We start from the raw sequence: 21,876 nt of genomic DNA on the forward strand, positions 1-21,876 counted from the left end.
GTTTTAAGAAACGCGCAAATATATTTTCTTACACAACTTTGAAAACTATAAATTCGAAATATGGAAAAGTGAAAATGTAAAAGGGTCAAAGTATGGATAAACAAAGTACGGAATCGTTAGAATTGCGACTTGGTTGTTTATACCATATCTTTCCGACATTTTTGAATTCTGTGAAATGGATTTTGGCGTTCTTGAAAATTCGATACCGTGACCCATCTATATTTTGATCTTTCTAGGTTTTTACTCTCACCCAGAAAAAATTGAAACAAGTCCAAATAAGTGGAATTAAAGGCAAATGGCAACATTTCTTCTTATTCTTCGTCTGTGTAAAATTTTCGTACGATCGTTAGTGTTTCAGAATCGCGACCCCTCGAACCGTAAAAAGAGGGTGAAAAAGCAAAACACTGTCGCGTTGTACAGATTCGGTGCCTAAGAAAACAAAGCTTGAACAAACACGAGTCCCGGTTTGAATTTATTTGTCAAACGAGAGACGACGCGAAAGAAGAAAAGAAATAAACAAGAAAAAAAGAAATTAGAAAAAAAAAACAAACAACGAAACCCAAATACAGAGTGACGAGAGAAAAAAAAGTTGAACAAAAACGCGGCCTCAGGAAATCTGATCCCTAGATCGGCATCGGATGTTTTTAAAACAAGAGGCAATAAATGATCCGTTTCAATTCTTCTGACGCGCGCGCGTAACGCGTGGTTATACTTTGACGTTTTTGTAGATAAAAAGAGAAAGAGAGCCTGCCTCTCTTTCGTTTGATAATAATAAATTATTCATGCAAGACGGAGTGAAACGAGTTTAAGATAAGGGGGGAGTGGGAGGGAGGGTAGATAGGAAGAAAGAAATGAATGGCAGATATATACCTGCGTTAAATTTGAATTTCATTTACGACGATGTCGCTGTGTGTAGAAACGGATAGAGAAAGAGAAAGAGAAAGAGAGAGAGTGAGAGAGAAGAAACGGGGGTCGCTCAGCATCGTCTGATCGCGGGAAACGAGACGCGTTTCGACTCGAAAACGAAGCGAACCTTTTCTAGCATTAGTTTCTTATCTATACGCTTCTTTCGCTTCAATTCCCGTAGGATTTACGTATCTGACATCGGTTTCCCTTCTCGGAATACATATTTCCATATCGCTCATCGTTTCTTAATTAACAGAGTTTCTCTTGTTCATCATCGTTAGGTGGTTAAAAACTTACCCTGCACGGCGAACGTCGGCCTCGATCAGCGGCGTTTAATCGATGAGAGATTCGAGGGCGATTCCTGGGAGGGCGACATGCTTCGTGCAACTTTTTGGTAACGCACACTCCACACTAGCGAACGAATATCCCGATTCCGTTTAAACTCACTCCGCGTTTACAGACAACAAGAAAAGAAAAGTTGCTCAATTAATCCGCATCGTATCCCCTGGGCGGAATTCCACCCCGAAAAGCTTTAAGGCGGCACTCCGATTAACTCGATCAGTCCAAGCGACGCAATTCAAGTTGTCATCACACGTATACGCGTGTATTTTTTTCTTATCTTTGTCATCCGACCGTGTACCGAGTTGTTATTACCGTACGCCCTTGATAATTAGGATTATTCCTCGTAAGAACGAGGCGCGACTCGTTTGTTTACGTCTTGATCGGCGAGTCGAGCTGCGCTCCGCCTCGGACCGTGTTGCGCTAAGCACTGAGAGAAACACTTGCCCGCTTTGCTTTGAAAGTCTCGCATCTCTCGTACTACGGTTTCCCCTCACACCACTATCGACGCAAGTTTCGACTACCGCCGCCAGAGCAGCGCCAGCTGGCGGTCGACTCGAAGCTTATACGTAAGCCCTTTTTTCACTCTGCCTTACGAAAGGTAGGAACACCGAGCATTTGCACGGATTCTTGTTGAAGAGGAGTATTTGACGAAAGCTGTGCCTTTTTGTTTTTTACTTTTTTCAAAATTTTTCTTCGGTTGGAAAACATTCGCCCTGGCACGTACGCATATTTTCCAAAGTAACGAATTGTTTTTGTTTTTAAAATAAACTTACGCCTACAGCCTTTCTTAACATCTTCTTCAATTATCACCAAAACGATTCTATATTACTTTCCGCGATTCATTGATCCTGGAATACGAACCATTTCGTTTCTCTCCAATTATTATGAAACTTTCCTTCACTAATTTTTTAGATTTCTAAGCTTTTCTCGATCAGAGCAGTAAAATTTTCGTTCACGCGCTTTAGGTTTCAGTTGTGGACAAGAAAAAATTCTCTCTGCAATCGATGTTCTATAAGTTGGTATGATTCCGAATTTTGAACAGAAAAATATATTTACCTGGTATTCGAATCAGTGCTAAGAAATTTTAATTGTAATTTGATAAAGGATACATATTTAGCACAATTAATTCGGTCACTGGCTGGTTAATCCATCGAAACAGTGTCGCGAACTACGAAAGAATAGTCACTTATTGAGAACATATAATGTCGTAAAACCCCGAGGCGGATGTTTTGAGAAACAAAAGATCGGACGATAAGCTTTATATAATATGCATCGGTAAAATTATATCTCGTAGGTATTAATTGTTAATCCTGGCGCTCCAGATAATACATCTCGGCGTCGTATCGGAGCTCGTTCAAGCCAAGGTTTGATTTGATAGGTGTATGAGCGAGTTGTTCACAACAGTAAGAACGGAATTCGAGAGATTGAATTTCTTAAGCGTTACAGATAGAGCCCGAGTTACTTACTCATCGCTGTATTATCCAATCATCAAAGATAACCGTAACAAAGACGGAGTAAGAAGAAGGCTCGCGTAAAACGCTGTTACCATAATGCCCGCGTTATTATTAAAGCCAGCAACGAGTGCGTTAAATCGGCTCGATTCAAAGCGGATGAATCGGGATGAACGATCACCGGCTCATTATCGCCTTCAAATTTATAAGGAGTATCGAGTTGATTAGACGTCGAATATAGCGGGGAAAAAAACGATCCTTAAATCTAGATTATATCCCGATTCATCGTATATAAGACGAACGAAATTCAATTCAGCCGACAGATTCAGAGCTGTTGTAATATGCCATTTGCATAAATAATGCGGGATAACTTCGCCTCGGCGTTAATTTAATCCAACAAAATGTTGGTGCATTGCGGCTGGCGGAATAGCACCGCAAAGATTATTAAGCCGCGAAATAGAAGGAGAAAATTCACGGATTTCTCTCGAGCCGTTGATGGGAAAACTCAGTTCTGCGACAGCACTGGCGGTAGCAGAGATTTCAAACGAAGTGTAATATATTACAATAACTTACGGCACGCTGCAGCCGGAGCAGTAAAAAGCTTCCGGATAGAAGGACCGTTGTGGCAAAGCCGTAGAACCGGAGGCTCGTAAAATGCATGGCCATTGATCATTGACCAGAGGTATGACAAAGCAGGGACAAAAATCGACCGCGGTGCTTTCACCGTATACATATACGACAAGTTTCTTTGATTCTCGGTTACGCCGGGAAAGCTGTTGGTCTTGAACTGTCCGACGTTCCCCAAAGTTCGTTCCAAGGTAAAACGCATCGCTTGTCGCATCGCAAGAAGTTAATTATACTATACGCTAGGTCGTTAAAACTTGATTCGCATGGAATTATAGTTTTAATCGTGAATGGAACCGACGATACGGCTTTTCCCCGGGATTCAAAACCCACATCAATACCCTTGAATCGTAGTTTTAATCAATCCACCGGCAATTTTTGTGTTTTTTTTCATAATTAGGTGAAGTAATCGGCTCTCCGAAAGTCGATTGGAACCCAGAAAATGACGTTAGTTTCAAAAACGCCTAGTGCACGTTACCGGAAAAGGTCGTGCTTGAGGATGATAACTCTCAGCCTGATGGGCGATAACTCTTTCGTTGAAACGAAAATTTCTTCGAAAGCGTTCCTCGTTAGAAGTTCCTTCCGGTTGGTAAATGCACGGCTATATAATAGGACCGTCTCCTAATTGAGAAACTTTATGTACCTACCCCGCGGCCTGCACGGCGCGTCTACTTGAAATTAATTTCTGACGAGTATATATTGAGGTGAACTTGAGCCGAGGGTGGCGGTACCGGAAGCGGGGAGTAGGGTAACGGGAAGCCGGGTTTTTTTTCGTGCGATGCCGTTTTTAAATTCTCGCAAGCCCCGCGTATCCGCCGGTTTCACGGCGTGGGCCGCGCACCGATGCATATCCAATTCTAAATGGGCAGGTCCTGCTCGGCTACCTGGTTTAGAAGAGGCCCAAGGAGGCCCAAGGTCGCAGGAAACCCTTCCAACTCCAATTTCCAAGCCCCCTCACCCTCCGGCACCTCCGTCGTATAATCCGAAACCTGTTCTGGGCAGGAGGGTCAACAACAACATCGAGCGTCGCGGGGGCCCCGAACCCAGTCGCCTTCTCGATGGGCGCGCATCGGACCTTTCGTGTAAACGAAACTAGTTACAGTATTTTACACCCGGTTTACGGCTCTATTCCCTTTATTTTCAAACCCACGAGAACGGACCTGGGGCCCACGGCTATCGGCATCAACTACACGACACGCCGAGAGGCTAACGATAAGCGTACGAGAGTAGTCCAACCGATTTCGGGGTCCTTGATCCGCCAACTTGAGGCACTTTTTTATTACCTCTGAAAAACCGCGTGCTCGATAAACCGACAGTCGTTTAACCGAGACACGAAATTGTGGATCATAATTCTCGATGCAACTCTCGACCGAGGTGCCATTTCTATTTTCTAGTGTGCCGATTGACTCTTACGACGGAACCATTAGGCGTCAGACTTTCTTCGCGAGAATCTTGCGCGGTGAACCGAAAGCGAGCTTTCTCGCATCGAGACAGTCAAGAGCCTCGCTAATGTCGGATTGAACTTCGACGGCACTCTGCGGCAGGTAGCTGGGATTGTTGCGGTTTGCGAGTAAGATCGACCTTCGAGCGTTGCGTCGATGGGGATTGGGGGGCTTCAAGGTTGGCCTGTCGTGAGTAGGAATTAAAATTCGAGGAACCGTACGCGAGGAACGGACACCGCTCGCACACGAGCAGAGAACCATTGTGCACAGGGACGTGTATGTCGTTCCATGATAGATGGGGGCGTAGATAAAGGTGGTTAGTAGCTGTACGCGTCGTCTGCCCAGAGCTTGGACTCCCAGACCATGTCTCGTGGCTCTGATCCGGTCCAGCGACTCGGGTTGAGTGGAGTTCGCCGGAGAGGAGACAAATAAAACGTAAGAAACAACGTCGTCCGATGGCCTAGGCCAATCAAGAGAAACTATACAGACCTCGGCGTCGAACTCTCGTAGCTACCGTCACTCAACTTTGAGCACTCTGTTCGCTTTGTCCCGTCGAAAGGATTCTGGAATTTTCGGCCGTTGTTCTTTACGACGTGCATACCGTGAGGTACATGTGATAAACGTGACTGCTCGGCTTCGATTTGACACTTTCAATCACATCGGTGGCTGATATCGAGTTCCATTAGACACTTTGGAACGTTAACGAGTAGCGTCATTCAATTTTTACCGACGTGAAAGCCGACCGGTACTCGTCAACATACGTTCCAATATGACACCGAATTTCAGGGTCGATTCGAGTCTGAATTTAAACACTTATCATTCAAGATAACATGACGCCAGAAAAGCACCCAAAGACTTTTCGAGCGACCCCGCGACCTTTTATCTTATTGATTCTTTCTTCAACTTGATCGTTCGAAGCTTTAAGTCTGGGTCGAGACCGTTTCGTAGAGAAGATTGATGTTGGAAGATTGAACACCATTATTGAGCCAAGTCTGATCTATTCAACTAGCGTAGACTAATGTAATACACCCGGTGATTAAGAGGACTGAATAACGTTATCGGTAAAAATGGAAAAATAATAAAAAATGACGAAACAAACCGCCATGCGAGGTGTTTCTTGATTTCCCACGCTCGAATCTGCCCTGCTGTACAAGAAGCAGAGGGCTCTAGTGAAAATGCAACTCCCACTTATGCTGAACGTAACTTGACACCGCGGTACACAATGAACGAGCAGCAGGTGCCCCGAGAATTTTTCTTCGTCGTTCGTCGTCATAGTCAGTGACGTTTGAGAAAAGATCCTCGATATAAATAATACTCCGAGTATTAATTCAGAGGAATGATGTGAAAAACCGCTTTCGAAGTTTACCAAAACACTCCTGGCCGATGGTTCGGGTTCCTCTTTATTAGTCGAGCGAATATTTGCGTAGAGGTATAATAAAGACCCGGCTGACCCACGTTCAGCAACGATACAGCGCGACTTGTGGGTGTTACGTGAATGTGAGTGATGTTTACGTGTAACAAGTTAACACACAAACGCGTCGGGCATCAAAAGCTATCTCTTAGCTCTATTCATCGCAGTGCTGCGCAGACCTCTGTGACTCGACCTCAGAGCAAATAATAATGATACACTTTGTGAAGCGATTGCCCAGTTTGGATCAAATCAACATTCGTCGATCGTGCTTGAGCAGCAGTTAAACGTCAACGTTGTTGGAATTGGGGAATCGAATCGTCGTTAATCAAATTCATCAAGTGAAATCGGAATCGTACACTCTTGAAACGCAACGCCGAGATGAAGACACCGTGGATTGTTTTCACGATCTGCGTCGTTCTAATCTGCACGTGAGTAATCCATCTCCTAAACGTCCTCCATTCCGTATTATAGTCTGTTTACGCTTGTATCCGCCCGGGTGAGAACAACCTTCTACTTCCACCCGACCATTCAATTACGATATCTGAACTTCTTCTACGCCAGTCATAGGCGATATCGCTTAATGAATTACTAAAGTCGAACGAAGTTCCACGCGGCACCTCGAGTGAAAAATGGTCAGCGACAACGCGGTTCACGGTATCTTTTCTCGCCTACATTAGAGGTGGTATATCGTCTCCCGATGCTGCTGTGCTCTGTAACAATATGACCGATGATAAATATATCCGGCGATTAGACGAGTTCGCTTCGAGGCTACGTGCAAAATTTCACAGTTTATACCGCGTAGCGGTTTTTGCGATGAACCGGAGCGAGCGTTATCTCTTCACCGCAGAGCTCGTTAATGTCCCACGTAGTACAAACGTGTATTGTATCATACAACGAAACGAAATTTACAGCGTCAGAGATACTCGGGGTCAGATGTTTGGCGGAAACTGGATGGAAGATCTCTTCGCTGGACTGAATCGCATCGCCAAGGATTTAGAGGTACCGAGGGCGCGGCAGGACCTCGCAAAAACGGAAAGGCAGCACATCGGAACCATCGGTAGGAAGGGCAGCGAGGGTTCAACCGACATCGAGGACATCCTTCACCGCGCGGAAAAGGTTCGGCACCCTTTTCGCCGAACGGTGAACGAGTTTCGGTACATCCGCAACCCGGCAGACTCTATTTTAAAACCTATCTCGCGGCTGCAACGGAATTGAAAGACGAGGCACCGTTTGAACGGCCATTCGGCCGCACGGTAACAAGTGCGGAAACTTACGATCGTGAGAATCGGATACGAACTGAAAAAAGGCTGCCTATCCGCATTCTTTGTTTCAAAAATTCTTAAATTTTTGTTCGTGGATTAATGCAATAATTGGGCGAGTAGAGTCTGTGATTTCAATTTTCTGCACAAAGGGGATAGACATTTTAGTCTGATAATACGCTAAAAATAATAGGCTAGAAATACATGGTTGTTTAAAATTCTGTAATTTGAATACGATAATAAAGTAGTATGTGTAATTCTCCTTCTGTACTGACAATATGAAAACCTCTTGTATCAAACTAAATCATATTCACTATTTCAATGAAATCGAAAATACTATCTGTATTAACCAGACCGTGAAACGGTTCATCGGTTTTTACATTTTCATCACGTATGAATTTGCCTTTTAATTTTTTCAATGCTTGTTTTCCATTAAAAATCTATGAAAAGAAATGAAAAATAAAGAAATATCACCAAGAATTTGAGAATTCATTGACGCCGGTTTACAGGGAGTCAAACATATCACCTTCAGTCCGGAGCATCAGGGCCCCGCTGTCTGCCCGTCGAAGATAAACCTCCCCGTCCCAAAAACCGTCTACCTGTCCAAGACTCACAGTTTTTTTCGTTACCATCATCGTGCACTCGACCCTCCCACTCACGTCAATTTTATACTGTATCCCTATCCGCTCTCGCGTGTATTTTCGTTTGGCGTACGCCCGACCCTTCTTCGAACCTTAGCTTACCTACACCGAGGAGCACCAGTGAAGAATGTGAAACACTCCGACCACAGCTGGAATTTAGTGTGTATCTAGCCGCAAGGCAAGACCCACGATTTGGGGTAGTTGAATTTTTTAGGCCAGTCTTGCGGCAAATTTCTCAGTCAAATGTTTGCGGAATAAATAACAAAACGGCGCAGCGGCCAGTCGACTGATCGGAACGGTGGAGCCGGTTTTGACCGAGGGAACAGCATCGAGCTGTCTATCGGTTTACAGGTAGCATCGAAGAGATTAACCGATAAACATGGAGGCAAACGAAGAGATGATCTTCGACTAGGGTGGCCCGTTTAAGATAAAGGAATATCGTCTATGACTCGTTTGCGCCGCATCCACCTTTTTCACCAGGCAACGGTGAACAAAACATCAAAACATTACGGAGTCGCGTAGATTGATCGAAAAAAACCCGAGGTCCTCACCGGACGAATGAAACACAAACTGCTTCGAGCTTCTGTTTTCGCGTCGGTTCTTTTATTCCATTAATTACAAGCCCGTCTGTATACGCCGTGCGAGCATCACTCACGGGCCTTTTATTAATCGAATACTCCGGCTGTATGAAAGACTTAACGAGTTTCACTAATTCATTCAAGTAAATTTGACACTCCGACAGCGCGCGCTGTAAATCGAACGTTGCAGGTACTCGTTCGGCAGTGCTTTTCGCGAGTCTACCGGGTGTGCCGAAGAGTCATCGAATCGTTCGTTTGTTCCTATCGACACGACTTTGGCAAAAAAAAAAAAAGAAAAAATTTAATCACCGAAAATTTCGCTTTCCCTCGGGGCATGGCTGATTTAGGAGTAAGACGAGTAGTAACCGACGAGTGCCAGGTGTCCAGGTGGTGCGCACATTCCTCTCGTCAAGTTAAAACTAGGAGGGAATTATACTCCCGTAGTTTCGTATGCGCATAAGAAAGTCGGTGTATGCATAAAACGTGGCTAGCCTGCATTACATAGAAGAAAAAGAGGCAAACGAGTAGGATGTGGGCCAAGAGTTGATAGTCACGAAGATCCAGTCACCGTTCTCCTGCATGGTCGAAAATCAACACAAAGTGGCGCATAATTACAATACGGAATAGGTATAATAAAAAGAGAATAAGACCGAGAAAAAAGGTAGTAAAATTCTTCATCTCGTCCAGCAAACGTCTTCGCCTATTCGTGCATGCTGCAGGGAAATACGAGAAGGGTGAAACACGGGGTGCTCACGAAATACGAGCCGTGTCGCGCTGCGCGCGTGCGCGTCGTTTAGTGTGCTCCATGTGCGCAGCACTCGGCGTCCCTTCTCCCCCTCCTTACGAATGGGGGCCCATTGTCTATGCTGGGCCACCCGTCGCGTCCGTGGGTGTGAGAAGAGGCCCCGCAGCAGCGGAGCGCCCGAGTCCCATCGAGCCTAGAAACGAACGGAGAGGGAAGGGCATTAGAATACAATGAGAATGAGGGCCCAAATTTCGAACTCGTCCTCCGAAAGCGGAGCGTAATCTGTTTCGAGAATCGCGGAGGAACCGCGGAGCGGTTATCTTCACCTCTCGGTTAACCGCGACCGCGGCGCAAGCAACCGAGCACTGCTCTTACTATCAAGGAAGATAAATCTCACCGGCGCAGCGTCGACGAGATAATAAAACAAACAAATTACCCTTCGCCCTCCCCCCTTCCGCCTCAACCTCCTCCTCCCACCACCGAGCTCTCAATAGCCCTACACGTCGTAAACAAATGGGACCCGGCACTCCGACGAGCTCTGCGGCATGCCGCTGCTGAGGCCGAGTCCGAGGCTCCGGCCTTTTCGCAGATTTACGCACCCTTCGCGGATGGGATGAGGCCCTGTTTTCTTTGCCTTGCTTCGTTCGACTCCTGTACATTCTCTTTTTATTGCCGAGGTCCTCGTCCCGCGGTATCGGCACCTGGTTTGCTCGCATTTCGTGGTGCCTGCACAATTGGAAATCATTTGTTCAAGTATCGGACACGTTCTTTACTCAGACTGACTTATTTTAAAGTTGATCGTGCAGATCTTACTTTCGCGATGAACTGTCTGGAATCATGGCCTTTGAACAGTTTTTTCCGGAAGAAATTCAAATCCAAAATTTCAGAGTTCACTCATCGGACGTGTATGGTGGATATACCAGTTACTTCGTGGCTTGTAAAAGAATCAGACATACTGATAAAATTGTACTAGTTTTGGAAGACAAATCGCTCCATGTATCCCTAACCACATGTAAAGTAAATTCAACAATTACTTCCATCTCTGCACATTGTAAACCGGATGGTAAGTATTTATTCCAATTTTTAGTGGAACTGTTTTCCTTTCCGTCATTCTTCCTCCCAGTTCTCCTTCCCTTAATCCTGTAACCTTCTATCCATCCTTCGAAAGGATGGAGAGGAGCTGGCATCCTTTTAGCGAAGAGGGTTGTAAATACATGCATCGAAACGACGGTCTCATGGTAGCGCGGTGAGTCGCAGCCGATTATATCTAAGGCTTGCTAAAGGGTTCTTAGCAGCGAATGGGGCAAAGGAAGCCGGGATGAGAATTCACAGTCCTGCGATAGCAGCGCCCTGCGTGGGGAGAGACCGGAGAGGAGAGAAGAGCGGCGGAGAAATATACGAGCGTTGAAATAAGAATACCGTCGCGGGGGAAGATCCACGGCCATGGGGAACCTCTCGAGACCAGAGGAGACGAGAGGAACGAAGAAAGCTCAGGTTCAGCCAAGCTGCGATGAAAGAGACAAGGAGGGAAGTCGCAGGGTCCATTGTGCCCCCGCGGCGGTGGCGAATCCTCGTGTTCGACCTTAGGTAGCCTGTGTTCTTCAGATACGAGCTGCGGTCCTTCCCGACCCTCGATCAGCAGCGATGAGACCGCACCAGAGGCACCAAAGCCCCTGCATGCAGAATTCGAAGAACTAGCTTGTCGAGGTTGTTTAAAAAAGAGAAGAAACGTCGTAGCCGATGAAAAAAAGGGTTAAAAAAACTGATCTCTTATTTATGCGGCGCAGAAGTTTCAGTGGATACGTTTTCGGAATGGGGAGCAAGCGCGTGGTTTGCAGGATCCGACACACGAGTTTTACCACTTGACCATGAAAAAGCCGTGCTTCGATCATCTACGAGCGCTTGGCAAGCAAGTGATCGCAGCATTGATTGGCCAACCGTTTATGACCTCTGCGAGAAGTCCAAGATGGGCCTGGACTGTTCGGAGAATAACATTCGAACATGGGCCGAAGCGAAAAACTTTCCCCCTGATCAGTTCTGAATGTGAAAAGAAAGCCTGAAGAAAAAAATCTAAAGAAGTAGAAGAAGAGGAAGGCGAAGAAGCGAGAGCGTCGGTGGGAGGCATACTTATCACCGTGGTGAGGTTTATTTGTGAGTCGTAGCATCTAGCGCGCCTTTAGAAGAGGTCTTATACCTACCTCGCATCGCGTTGATGTTATTCGAGAGAGAGAGAGAGAGAGAGAGAGAGAGAGAGAGAGAGAGAGGTATCCAGGCTCCGTGCGGGATTCCACGTTGATGCAGATAAGCCGGAGCTTTGTATGTCCAACTTATCGTTTATCAACTGTCTGGTTTTGATAACAGGTGTGCGTTTCAGACTCCGAGAAATACGCCCAAGTTAGGGGAAATGTGAAAATTAAAACATCGAGTGATAACCGGCGTGGATACCATACGAATATAGGTTTACCCGGCTTGTAGCCATTAGTCCTGAAAAAATATTAGGTACTCCTTTGCCCGATGATAGGGGAACCCGAAATGTGGAAACACTAGCTTTTTCGAACTGTCTTGACCAGCATCATTCCAGTACGGTTTTCCGCTTGTGTGGTCAAACTATCGTCTGTACAATCTACATGATTTATTCCCTTTACAAAAGATTACTGCACACGGTGCTTGTGAGTTCCGTTTCTTTCGACGATCGAATCAAGTTTTTCCTTCCACCTCCGGCTCTTCACCTCACCGATTCAATCGAAAGGTCTTCATTAGCATCCAAGAAGCAGTTCCAAGTTCGACTCGCTTCTCTGCGAAGGTGGAAGGGAACGTGGGCAGACGGAAGACGAACCGGAGGTACTAAAACAGGGTCGTGTTTCGTTCGCGGAGCGAAATCAAATCGCTTGAGTATGCATTACGCACTATAAATGTATGTATTCAGCCGTCGGTTCTCCGCGGAGCGTCGTTCAGTGGAAACGACTTCATCTCGTCCATGGAGGAGCCGGCTAATTGTGTCGCTCGGCGAAGAATCGGGGGTCGGCTTTAACACTGATTACGAACACGGCTCGGCCTTTCGCTGCCTGTTCACGTCCGCGTCTCCTTTTTCTCCCCCGACTTCGTCACTCGCGCTCGCTTTTCGCTTAATTTCCACTTTGTATGCATCAATTATCGGCAGATTATCAGCCCGCGGAGTAACGCCGATGATTCAAGGTTCTCGGGGTCGTTGTTTTGCGCGCAAAGATCTGCGTGCAGATTTATGGTGCACCGGTACATTTGCCGTGCAAGTTTGCCGGCAGCTAAGGGAAGTCTTAAACTCTGTCTAGCCCATTCCTCAGATTTGACAAATTCCTACTAATTTTCACCCCGTCGATTAATTCAGGTGCTTTATGCGCACGTACGTGCATAGATAAGTATAGGTAAACGAAATCGGTGAATTCGATCGTGCGTAAACTTGGGTTAATTTACGTAGCAATTATCGGTCGAGCTGCTGCCCGGATATATGAGAGGCAAGAATAATAAACTCGACGAGGGGCTGGCGGAGCGATGTAATTAAACAAAATAAATTACGGTCCCAGTTTTCGGTCTCATTATTTACTTTATTTCGCCTTCACCTGTGTCTGACGGTTTCACAATTGTCGCGTCGCGGGTCCTTGGACGTGAGTAATATATTACACGAGTTCACCGCGGCTTCTTCGCCGTTCATCAATACGATAATTTTCCCATTCAAGAACCGCAAATTGATTCGATTCGAATCAATGCCCGGCAAGTCGGACGGCGATAAAGTTTCACGGGTATGGAAGTAGGAAGTCATTATCTCGAAATTGGATTAGTCAGGCCTGTCGAGAAAGTGGATAGATAATCGATTCTTCTACCGCATTAATTCGGCCTCCGACCCTGCCGTCTTACGATCGCTTCCAAAATCATCGGACGGAGACTCGTGACTCAGAAATCCCTGCTTACGCACACTTTTTACGTAACTGCAATTAGTGCGAATTATGAGACGGGGAAAATTGCACGGCGAACGATAAGCTCGCGTTGAAAAAAGCGTATTCGTGCACCTCCGAAGCGAGGCGAGTGAATGCGTTTCAAGAGCCAGAGCCCAACTTATAGTCCTAATTTGGACGCAGTCGAGATTGGGTTTCGTGGGCCGGGTCCAAAGGCGCCAGAGGCTCATTAGCAAACTAGTTTTGCTCGAAAGGTTGACCATCCCGAATATCTGTGGTGTATTCTCCGTTTCCCCGGCGGCTGATACGCTCATCGCCGGAATTTAACTACTACGGACCTTACGATGATAGAGCGGCTCTTACTCGCGCCGTATTTTCTGCTAATACTGGCGGTAATTTTCCCGTCCAGATCAGCGGGGCGTCGCCTTAACAAATAAAGGAAGCAGAGTTCATTAATTCCACTTATTTCTTACGCAGATTAATTCAACGGGTGACCCGAACTCCCATGTAATATTGCGAAAAGATTTCGCGGCCAAGTGCGAGTTGCGTTGCAAAACGAGTAAAAAGTATTCCCGACAATCGCGGATCATGCACGAGCTCCAATCATTTCTTCGAACTCGTTGAAGCGATTCTTAATGTCGAGATGTGAATCCAAGTACAATCCAATTTAAGATTCATTAACCGCGATAAAATTTGTCTCGTTACATTCCTACTCATGAACGATTACGATCGATCCGAGCTGAATTCGCAGCCGGCTGCCGTAAGTTCAATGAAATCCAATCGGGAACAGGCTTTGCGTCGATAAAAATCCGGGGTGGAATATTTCGCCGAGCAACGCCTTGCGATCCTCCTTCACCGTGGTTCAATTAACACTTGTCCCTAATTGGCTTGTATATATTTACCGGTGAAGATCGATGCTCCGGGAAAAGTTGACGAAGAAGAAGCAAAAGAAGGTGCACATCCGGGTCTCCCCGTATTTCTTCTCCTCGTAACGCATCGAGTAACGACGACACTTAGCTTGCAAGGAGCGGCAACCCATCGAGGCGTGCAACGCATTCCGATCACTTGTGAGATCGCCGGTTCACGGTTAAATCACTTATTATGGCTTCATTTCGCGGTACATGTCCGATCCTTGTTCACAACTTAGGACATTTGCTGGAAATGAAAAGAGATTTGTTACCAACCGGGTGGGCAAAAGCCTTTTCGATTAACTCTTCGATGAAAAACACACGTATTAATGAAAAGTTTAACATTGAAAGAGATGTATAGCAAAGCTCGCAAGAATGTATTCATGTGGTTGAAAATACACAATCATGACATTATACGTATTTAGATAAAAACCCTGAGGGCTTTTAATTTCGACGGAAGACACAGATGGGTTTGTATCAGGGAAAAGGCAAGGGGTAACAGCGAATCGTTTTAATCAAGGCGGCATTGAAATGGTATAAATTTTGCCTTGAGAAGGTAGTTGGTAATTAGACAATTTTGTAATTGCGCGTTGACCGTAAGTCTCTCTCCGGAGGTGTAATTAATTATGGAAATACCATTTTTAGGGTGGTAGCCGTATACGGCGAGGAACCAGTTTCGTTCTCCGTCCGCGGTCGAGATTACGATTTGGCATCGAGTTCTGCGGACAGGCGCAAACCGACAGATTGACGGTGTCCATTATCGGACAGAACAAACGGAGCTTGCACGTCGGCCGTATTTCAACCGAGACGTAATCAACCCGTTTACCGTTTCTCGTTAAAAGCGATGAAGCTGCTGGCTTCCCCCGCAAGTTACGCTCTACGTTTTACGCCATCTTTTATAGAATCCCCGTGGAGACGAGACTGTCAGAATCTTCCACCACGCTCAATCGGATTCGGCTAAATCCCGCAGACGCATTTCGTGTGTGAGAGAGTCAGAAAAAAGAACCCTGTTTCATTCTTGCTTTTTACTTCGTCTCTCAATTTATGTTTACTTTCTTATCTTCCATTGCGATGCGAGACGCGCGTTCCGTCTTTTCTCGTTTTTCTAACCCACCGGCTAAAGTTACGGATTCCGGACTATAATCACGGTATAAACCTCTCATTTTCGGCCGCAACTCGGCTCTTCAAGCTTTGCTTTCTTTACGGCCTACTCCCCGCACCGTCTAAATTAAATACCACAAAACCTACTTCGGGGTTCCCGAGGGACATGTTTCCCTGCCACGTTCACGTCGTTGGTTACACTTAATTAGAGCGTGTCGACATGGCCACTCGAAATCCCCCACCACCCACACACCCCGCTTATTCAACCCTCGACGCGACCCTCACGCGTGAGATTAGGGAACACGTAACGTTGCAGATGGGACATTAGATTGATGGATACGTTGATGATTTTGCAACAAATGTCGAGAAAGTGTAAACGAGTACTTCTTCCCTTGTGTATAACAAGACCTGGTTCAAACGGTTTTTCTCTCGGACACGGGGCGCGATAATACGTCTAATTGAAAAGAGGCGTGTACGTCATACCTGCACAGTGACGCGACAATGTCGACTTTCTTGAATCGAGTTACGACAGAGAATATTATACCGAGAACGAGGTGCGATCGTCATCAGCGTTCGAAAACGAAGGGCTACGCGTCGGAAGAACGCGCGAGCGACGAAAAAGAAGAATCGTAATTAATCTCTCGGTGCCGCATCGGTTTCGAAAGTTAATTATCTATCGAGAGGATGAAGATAAAAGACGGTATCGACTGCAGCGCGGTGTTACCGAAGATTCCGATCGGACGGTGGAGTTGTGCAGAGTCGACGACGCTGATATTTCGAGGTCGTGACACAACCTGTAATCAGGGAACGTTCTAATTGGTTTTCGGGCCCCCGAGCAGTGGGCCGCGGCACCCGAATCGGCTGAATAAGGGTATGGCACACTTCAACGATCGATTTGCAAACTTCTTCTGCATGACGCGAAGACAGCCTGCATGCACGAGAGAGACCGCAATGATGGTGAATATCAGGCGAGAATAACGGCGGCCGGAGCGAAGCGGAGAGGAGATTTCCTTCGGGGTGCCTTAAATGGAAGTGCCCTCAGGCTGCCCCCGATCCGATCTCTCCGCCGGTATCTCATACTCGTTTACATGCTGCACATGCCAACCTCGCCGAGTTCGCGAGGTACCCAGAAATCTGCGCTGCGCCAAGTACGTACTTCACTGGCATTTTCCTACATCTATACCCGAGTCTGTGTCAGTATGAGCAACGGATTTGCTAAACTGGAGCTTGCAGATCAGCGAAAAAATTCGGTGACCCGGCGAAGGGTTCTTTACTCTTTAGGTTTCGTCAAACGTTATTTGCTCTCTTTATCAGCAGAATGTGGTCGATGCTTGTTGGGTGAAAATTAACAGTTTAACGCTTCTATTTCAAGATACTGATCATTCGTATGATTTCAGAGACTAGGGAATTTTAAAAATGCAGAAAACTCGTAAGACCCAACGATTGATATACGGAGAGGATTATTTTTATCGTTCGGTCGAAAAGAGAGAAAATTTTCACGACACTGCAACTCGAATGTAATCGTGCAAATAAATGTTTTCTTGCGAGAGAAACGCGACGATGATCTCCGGCTTCGCGTCAAGCGTCACGAATGGTGAGTAGGAAAAAATCTCGGGGTACATTAGCCCGATCTACACGTAGAAGTGAAGTGCGAATACACATTGCATTATACGCATGAACGTAGGTGCGCGTGCATGTGGTTCGTCATGGAGGTGTGCAAGCGGAGATGGGATGGGAAGCTGTCGAAGCGGGATTTAACGGCGGAACACGGATGAAGTTTTCCGTAGAAAGAGCGTTTAGAAACTGACAGGAGATTATCGAGTGAGGCGTTATTTATCTTGTACCCGTGCGCAAGCAAGCGAGACCTGGTTCACTTTGGCGATTCTCCTGCAACAGCGGCTCGGAAGAGAGGTCAATCGGTTCAAAGAAAGACTGACTGACTGACTGACTGACTTTGAACCGTTACTTCGCGCCCGGATCTTATCTTTTCGCATAATTTATCGCGAATTCAGTTATTATTTGTACTGCGTTAAATTGCCTACGTTTCTTTTTGGATTTCACCTGTGTCTGTGTTCAGCTATCGTTCGTGAGAAATACTCGGCGACAGCGTAGATAATAAGATTCGATTGCCGATAAAGCGACACTTATAAATCACATTCGTTAAGGGCACGATCATTAGTCTGTAATGTGGGCGCATAATTCGCCGCCTGCGTGTCTGCAACCTGCGTTGCGTTGCCGCGTACAATGGCATCTGCGCCTCAGGCGCGAGTATATAAGCGGTGGTCTCGTGATTTCGGTGGCGTTGTCTGCGGTCTACGATCAGCGTGAGTGGTCTTTCGAATAAACTCACTCCGCGTTTTGCTTTCAAGAATTATTAAATCGCCGGATTGATGACCGGCCGCGATATATTATCGCGAGTGTGAAAATCGACTTTGAACAATTAATTCGCGAAATGCGGCACCACCCTGCAGTATTGCTGCTCTTCATCTTATCGGTAGGATCAAACTGCCATCCAGTTGAGGAAGATGCGGCGACCTACATCGGTGAGTATCCACTCATTTCACGTGAAATTTATTCAAATTCGTGCCGAAAGTTTGACGACCACTGTGCAAAAGTAGGTGAAATTCGAAAAGAGTGAATCATCGACTATGATCGTGTTGTACGGTTCGAATTAATTTTTTTACCCTCTTTTTCGACCGTGAAACGAACAATAAATTCAGAGACAACCGAGTTATCGTCTCTCGGAGAAAAGTGTAATAACATACAACGACGATCGCGTGGGTGTAGAAAACGCAGTGAAAGTACCGGCTCATCCTGAGAAGAATTCCAGGTCAAAGGTCTGCACCCGACGATATACATCGTCTCTTGACTTTGGCCATGAATTCTTGAGCCGTTCGCTTCGTTTCCACCTCCCTACGTAATCATGTTTTAATTTCTTTCAGAGTTTAATTAGCTGCATATTTCCGTTCCATTTTGTTCACGCCACCCGGAACCCGCTCCGTGATTCGCGTTCGCAGAGGAAGCCCGCGTCCTCTGCTTCTCGATAATAATATCAATCCGAACCTGCTATCACCGAGCGCTGTTATATCACTCTGCGCTCGCGTGATATTGTACAGTCGAAAATACGCACAAACTGACTCCCGGATATCTTTACAGATCCTGATGCTCTGGCCAGCCTTAAATGGGGCCCGAATCTTCAGGGCCTCAAGACTCTCCAACTACCCGTCAATCTAGACCATTCGAACTTGAGAGTAAAGAGGACGGTAAACTTAGGCGACGCTGTGAGGGAGCCAAAGGTTACTTGAGTTTTGAATACCGTGTCAGAAACAATATGAGGAAAGTTGCCAGCATTTATATGTTACACTTTTTCAGCCCAATAAGCCTTATCAAGCCTGCGTCGCACCGGGTGACAAAAAGGGACACTGCAGGCACCTTAGCATGTGCCTCCTCGATGAGTTTCGCTCGAACTCGCCGCGTTTCATGGAATACCTTTGTATCATCGAGCAAACGTGAGTTAACCGTTGTAATTACAATTATAATACGAACAGCACATTTATGAAATAAAAATTACAGCGAGCGAGGTGAGAATTACTTGTTAGCACGAAGGTATTGAAGTTGTATTCGCGAATGCTCTTCCAGCTTGTAAAATACCGCAATCGTCGAGTAACTTTTACTTAAAAAAAAGTGCTGTCCATATAATTACCATCTCGTACTTGAATCCGGCAAGTTTTTCTCCCCCCGCGATATCTATGGTAAAAATGTGCACTGATTTGAGAAATAACGTTCGACAGTTACGTGGGAGTTTGCTGTCCTGACGGAACCGAAGTCGGAAAAAGCAGCACCCCGAATGCGGAGAGCGTCGCTGGGATTCTGCCAGCTGTTGCCAGTTAGTAAGACGGTTAAGATTTATTGTTATACGCTTGTTTTACACCCCGAGTGATTCGACGCTGCGAAGACGATCGAAGTGCCTGCGATTCGGGAAACCGACACGTTCGATCTAATTGCAAATTGGGTTGTGAAATATCAATTCCGTAAAATTCATCGCCACTTCACCTCGAATCAAAATCCACGATTCTTCGCCTCAGGTGCGGACGACGAAGACCCAAAATCAAACTCATCCGAGAGCATCGACGACGGCCTAGAGACGGTTGATCCCAATAAAAATGTGACCCAGGGCTCGGGAGCGACGAGGACCTCGTTACAGCCTCGCGGGCCTCGCGGATGCGGGGTCAGCACCAGGTCAAGGACACGCATCGTCGGAGGCCGACCCGCCGACCCTCAGGAGTGGCCCTGGATCGCCGCTCTCCTCCGCAAGGAAGCTTCTCACTACTGCGGCGGTGTCCTGATCACCGATCGGCACGTCCTGACGGCCGCCCACTGCGTCTTTCAGTGAGTAGTAAACTTAGAAACGGTTTCTAAAAGGCTTCCAACGATTTATTCCAAGATATCCAAGTGAGAAAAAAGTCGGTAACTTCAAAGAACGTACTTAGTTCGCATTTTGTAACTGCTTAACGGGGTACAATAGGAATGGATTCTAAATCGATTTTCAAAACCGGGGGGAAAAGAACCTCCGAGCTGACTGTCGTGAGCATTATTCGAGATTTCACAGCGTCCGAGAACCCGGGGGTGCCTGGTTTTGGTTTCAGGTTCAAGGCGAGGGAGATCAAGGTGAGACTTGGGGAGTACGACTTCCGTCGACAGGACGAGACCAGGGCGCTGGATTTCCGGGTGACGGAGATCAGGCAGCACCTGGACTTTGACCCGAGCACCTACGAGCACGATATCGCAATCGTCAAGATGCACAGGCCGACTACGTTCAGCAGTTACATATGGCCGATATGCCTGCCTCCGGTTGGCGTGACCTTTGAGAACAAAAGCGGGATCGTGATCGGTGAGACTGCGAGGACTTGCGGCAGCGGCGTGTCTCTGCTCAAAATCCTAAATTTCTAACGGAATGTTGAATATTAGACCGGAGGCATTTGCCGCTTGCTTGATCACGTACCTTGCTAACGGGAAAACCGCGTTCTGCCAAAGAAACTGCTAGTATCCCCCCGGGAACCAGCCTTCGGGCCGTCCTTAAATTAGTAATTAACCACGAAGGCGCGGGTCAAAGGTTGCGGTACGAACCCGACCGTGTGTGCGCGAGTCGCTGAACCCCCTGAGGGTTTAATAAAAATTAGTGCGATGCACGCGAAACGAATTTACGCCGGTCTACAAAACCTTCTACTCTATTAGTTCTGAAGTTATGTGACTAGTTTCTACGAATACCTTTACAATTATCAATTTTCTCCCCTTCCTTTCGTGGTCAAAAATTTTGGTATCAACAATAGAATTCGAATGATAAATTTAATGAACGCAATTTTCCCCAACCTTGCATAAATCTGTACCGGTGAAAATTTACGAGCAGGGTTTTGAAAATTGAACGAAATTCAATGGTATTGAAACGTGTAGAGTAGAGGTGCCATATCGACCGTTTCTGGTACTAAAAATCTATTCAGTTATTGATCCAATCGCAGGAATATCTTCTGCAGTAAATATTAGCACAGTATTTGTCTACTCAATCGTTAAAAAATCAAATTCCAGAGCGTTCAAAAGCCGAACAAACACTTTTCTGTTATCTTTAGCCAGGTTTATTTGTTTTTTTTTTATACACGTGACGAATACGGCCGCACGCTGTACTAAACCGGCAAAAAATGTCACGTCTACTTTACTTCGATTAGGAAAATTTAATTCCAATTACGAAATTAATCCTCCATATTCCCTCCCCGCAGGTTGGGGCACCCAATTTTTCGGCGGACCGGCAAGTTCCGTGTTAATGGAAGTCGCGGTACCGATTTGGCCCCAAAAAAAATGCGTCCGAACTTTCACCCAGCGAATACCCGACACAGCAATGTGCGCTGCGGCGTTTGAGGGTGGCCGAGATTCCTGCCAGGTGAGATATGAATATTCATTGGAATGAAACAAGGTTTCGGGATTGCAGGAATATCGAATGAATATTAACTCTAATTGTAAGAATTTTCTTCTTGCGTGGCACGTACCTTGCTCGATCGGACGTTGTATACCCTGCTTAAATACTCCGCGCCTCTTCTTCTTCTAGTTCTTCTTCTTCTTCTTCGTCTTCTTCTTCTCCTTCTTCTCCTTTTTCTTCTTATTCTTATAAATTTCCTTCACTCTTTTCAGGGTGATTCCGGGGGGCCGCTGCTCCACCAATTGGGAAATGGAAGATGGGTGAACGTGGGTATCGTGTCGTGGGGTATTCGCTGCGGGGAGCCAGGACATCCGGGCGTTTACACTCGCGTGAACCGTTACCTGGATTGGATATTTGCAAACGCTGTGTTTTAGCAATGGTTTAAGAACGTGTTGCAGTTAGTCGCAATTCTTTTCTTTCTTTCTTTCTTTTCTTATACAATCTACGATACATACTAATAATAATATACGTTACATAAATATGCCAAAGTATTTTACAACAATACAATTTTTTTCATACGGTTTTTCTTTATCCTTTTATTTCCCATTGGAGTTTGCTTTTTTTGTTGGGG

General features: G+C 46.1%; 3 protein-coding genes across 4 annotated transcripts in view; 2 read left to right on the forward strand and 1 right to left on the reverse strand.

The window, feature by feature from the left end:
• The window catches only part of LOC107227708 (semaphorin-5B), an 86,382-nt gene extending 64,963 nt beyond the window's left edge, over positions 1-21,419 (reverse strand). The window contains exons 1-2 of one of the 2 annotated variants that reach the window (XM_046744174.1): positions 21,376-21,419; positions 14,231-14,483 (exon numbers count right to left, since the gene is read on the reverse strand). In XM_046744174.1, coding sequence (XP_046600130.1) covers positions 14,231-14,384 — 154 coding nt within the window. In that variant the 5' untranslated portion in view covers positions 14,385-14,483; positions 21,376-21,419. Of the gene's footprint in view, positions 1-1,203; positions 1,686-14,230; positions 14,484-21,375 lie in introns of those variants that run through there. The other variant, XM_015668925.2, reaches the window with a different exon arrangement.
• LOC107227695 lies at positions 6,328-7,692 on the forward strand. Its single transcript, XM_015668912.2, has 2 exons — positions 6,328-6,604; positions 7,088-7,692. The coding sequence occupies exons 1-2, from the start codon at positions 6,555-6,557 to the stop codon at positions 7,389-7,391; spliced, it is 354 nt and encodes a 117-aa protein (XP_015524398.1). The 5' UTR covers positions 6,328-6,554; the 3' UTR covers positions 7,392-7,692.
• Positions 17,651-21,824, forward strand: LOC107227693 (proclotting enzyme). The gene is made up of 8 exons (XM_015668909.2): positions 17,651-17,880; positions 18,494-18,633; positions 18,710-18,846; positions 19,129-19,223; positions 19,423-19,726; positions 19,984-20,228; positions 21,109-21,269; positions 21,518-21,824. Exons 1-8 carry the CDS (start codon positions 17,790-17,792, stop codon positions 21,677-21,679), a joined length of 1,335 nt encoding a protein of 444 aa, XP_015524395.2. The 5' UTR covers positions 17,651-17,789; the 3' UTR covers positions 21,680-21,824.
• The last annotated feature ends 52 nt before the right edge of the window (positions 21,825-21,876 follow it).

This window comes from Neodiprion lecontei, chromosome 6 (assembly GCF_021901455.1).
Source record: "Neodiprion lecontei isolate iyNeoLeco1 chromosome 6, iyNeoLeco1.1, whole genome shotgun sequence".
Classification (NCBI taxonomy): domain Eukaryota; kingdom Metazoa; phylum Arthropoda; class Insecta; order Hymenoptera; family Diprionidae; genus Neodiprion; species Neodiprion lecontei.

Coding starts and splice junctions, on each gene's coding strand:
- LOC107227693 (XM_015668909.2), top strand. CDS start 17,790: ATGCGGCACCACCCTGCAGTATTGCTGCTCTTCATCTTATCGGTAGGA. Junction 17,881..18,493: donor AGATGCGGCGACCTACATCG/GTGAGTATCCAC, acceptor ATATCTTTACAG/ATCCTGATGCTCTGGCCAGC. Junction 20,229..21,108: donor CAAAAGCGGGATCGTGATCG/GTGAGACTGCGA, acceptor CCCTCCCCGCAG/GTTGGGGCACCCAATTTTTC.
- LOC107227695 (XM_015668912.2), top strand. CDS start 6,555: ATGAAGACACCGTGGATTGTTTTCACGATCTGCGTCGTTCTAATCTGC. Junction 6,605..7,087: donor TGCGTCGTTCTAATCTGCAC/GTGAGTAATCCA, acceptor CGAAATTTACAG/CGTCAGAGATACTCGGGGTC.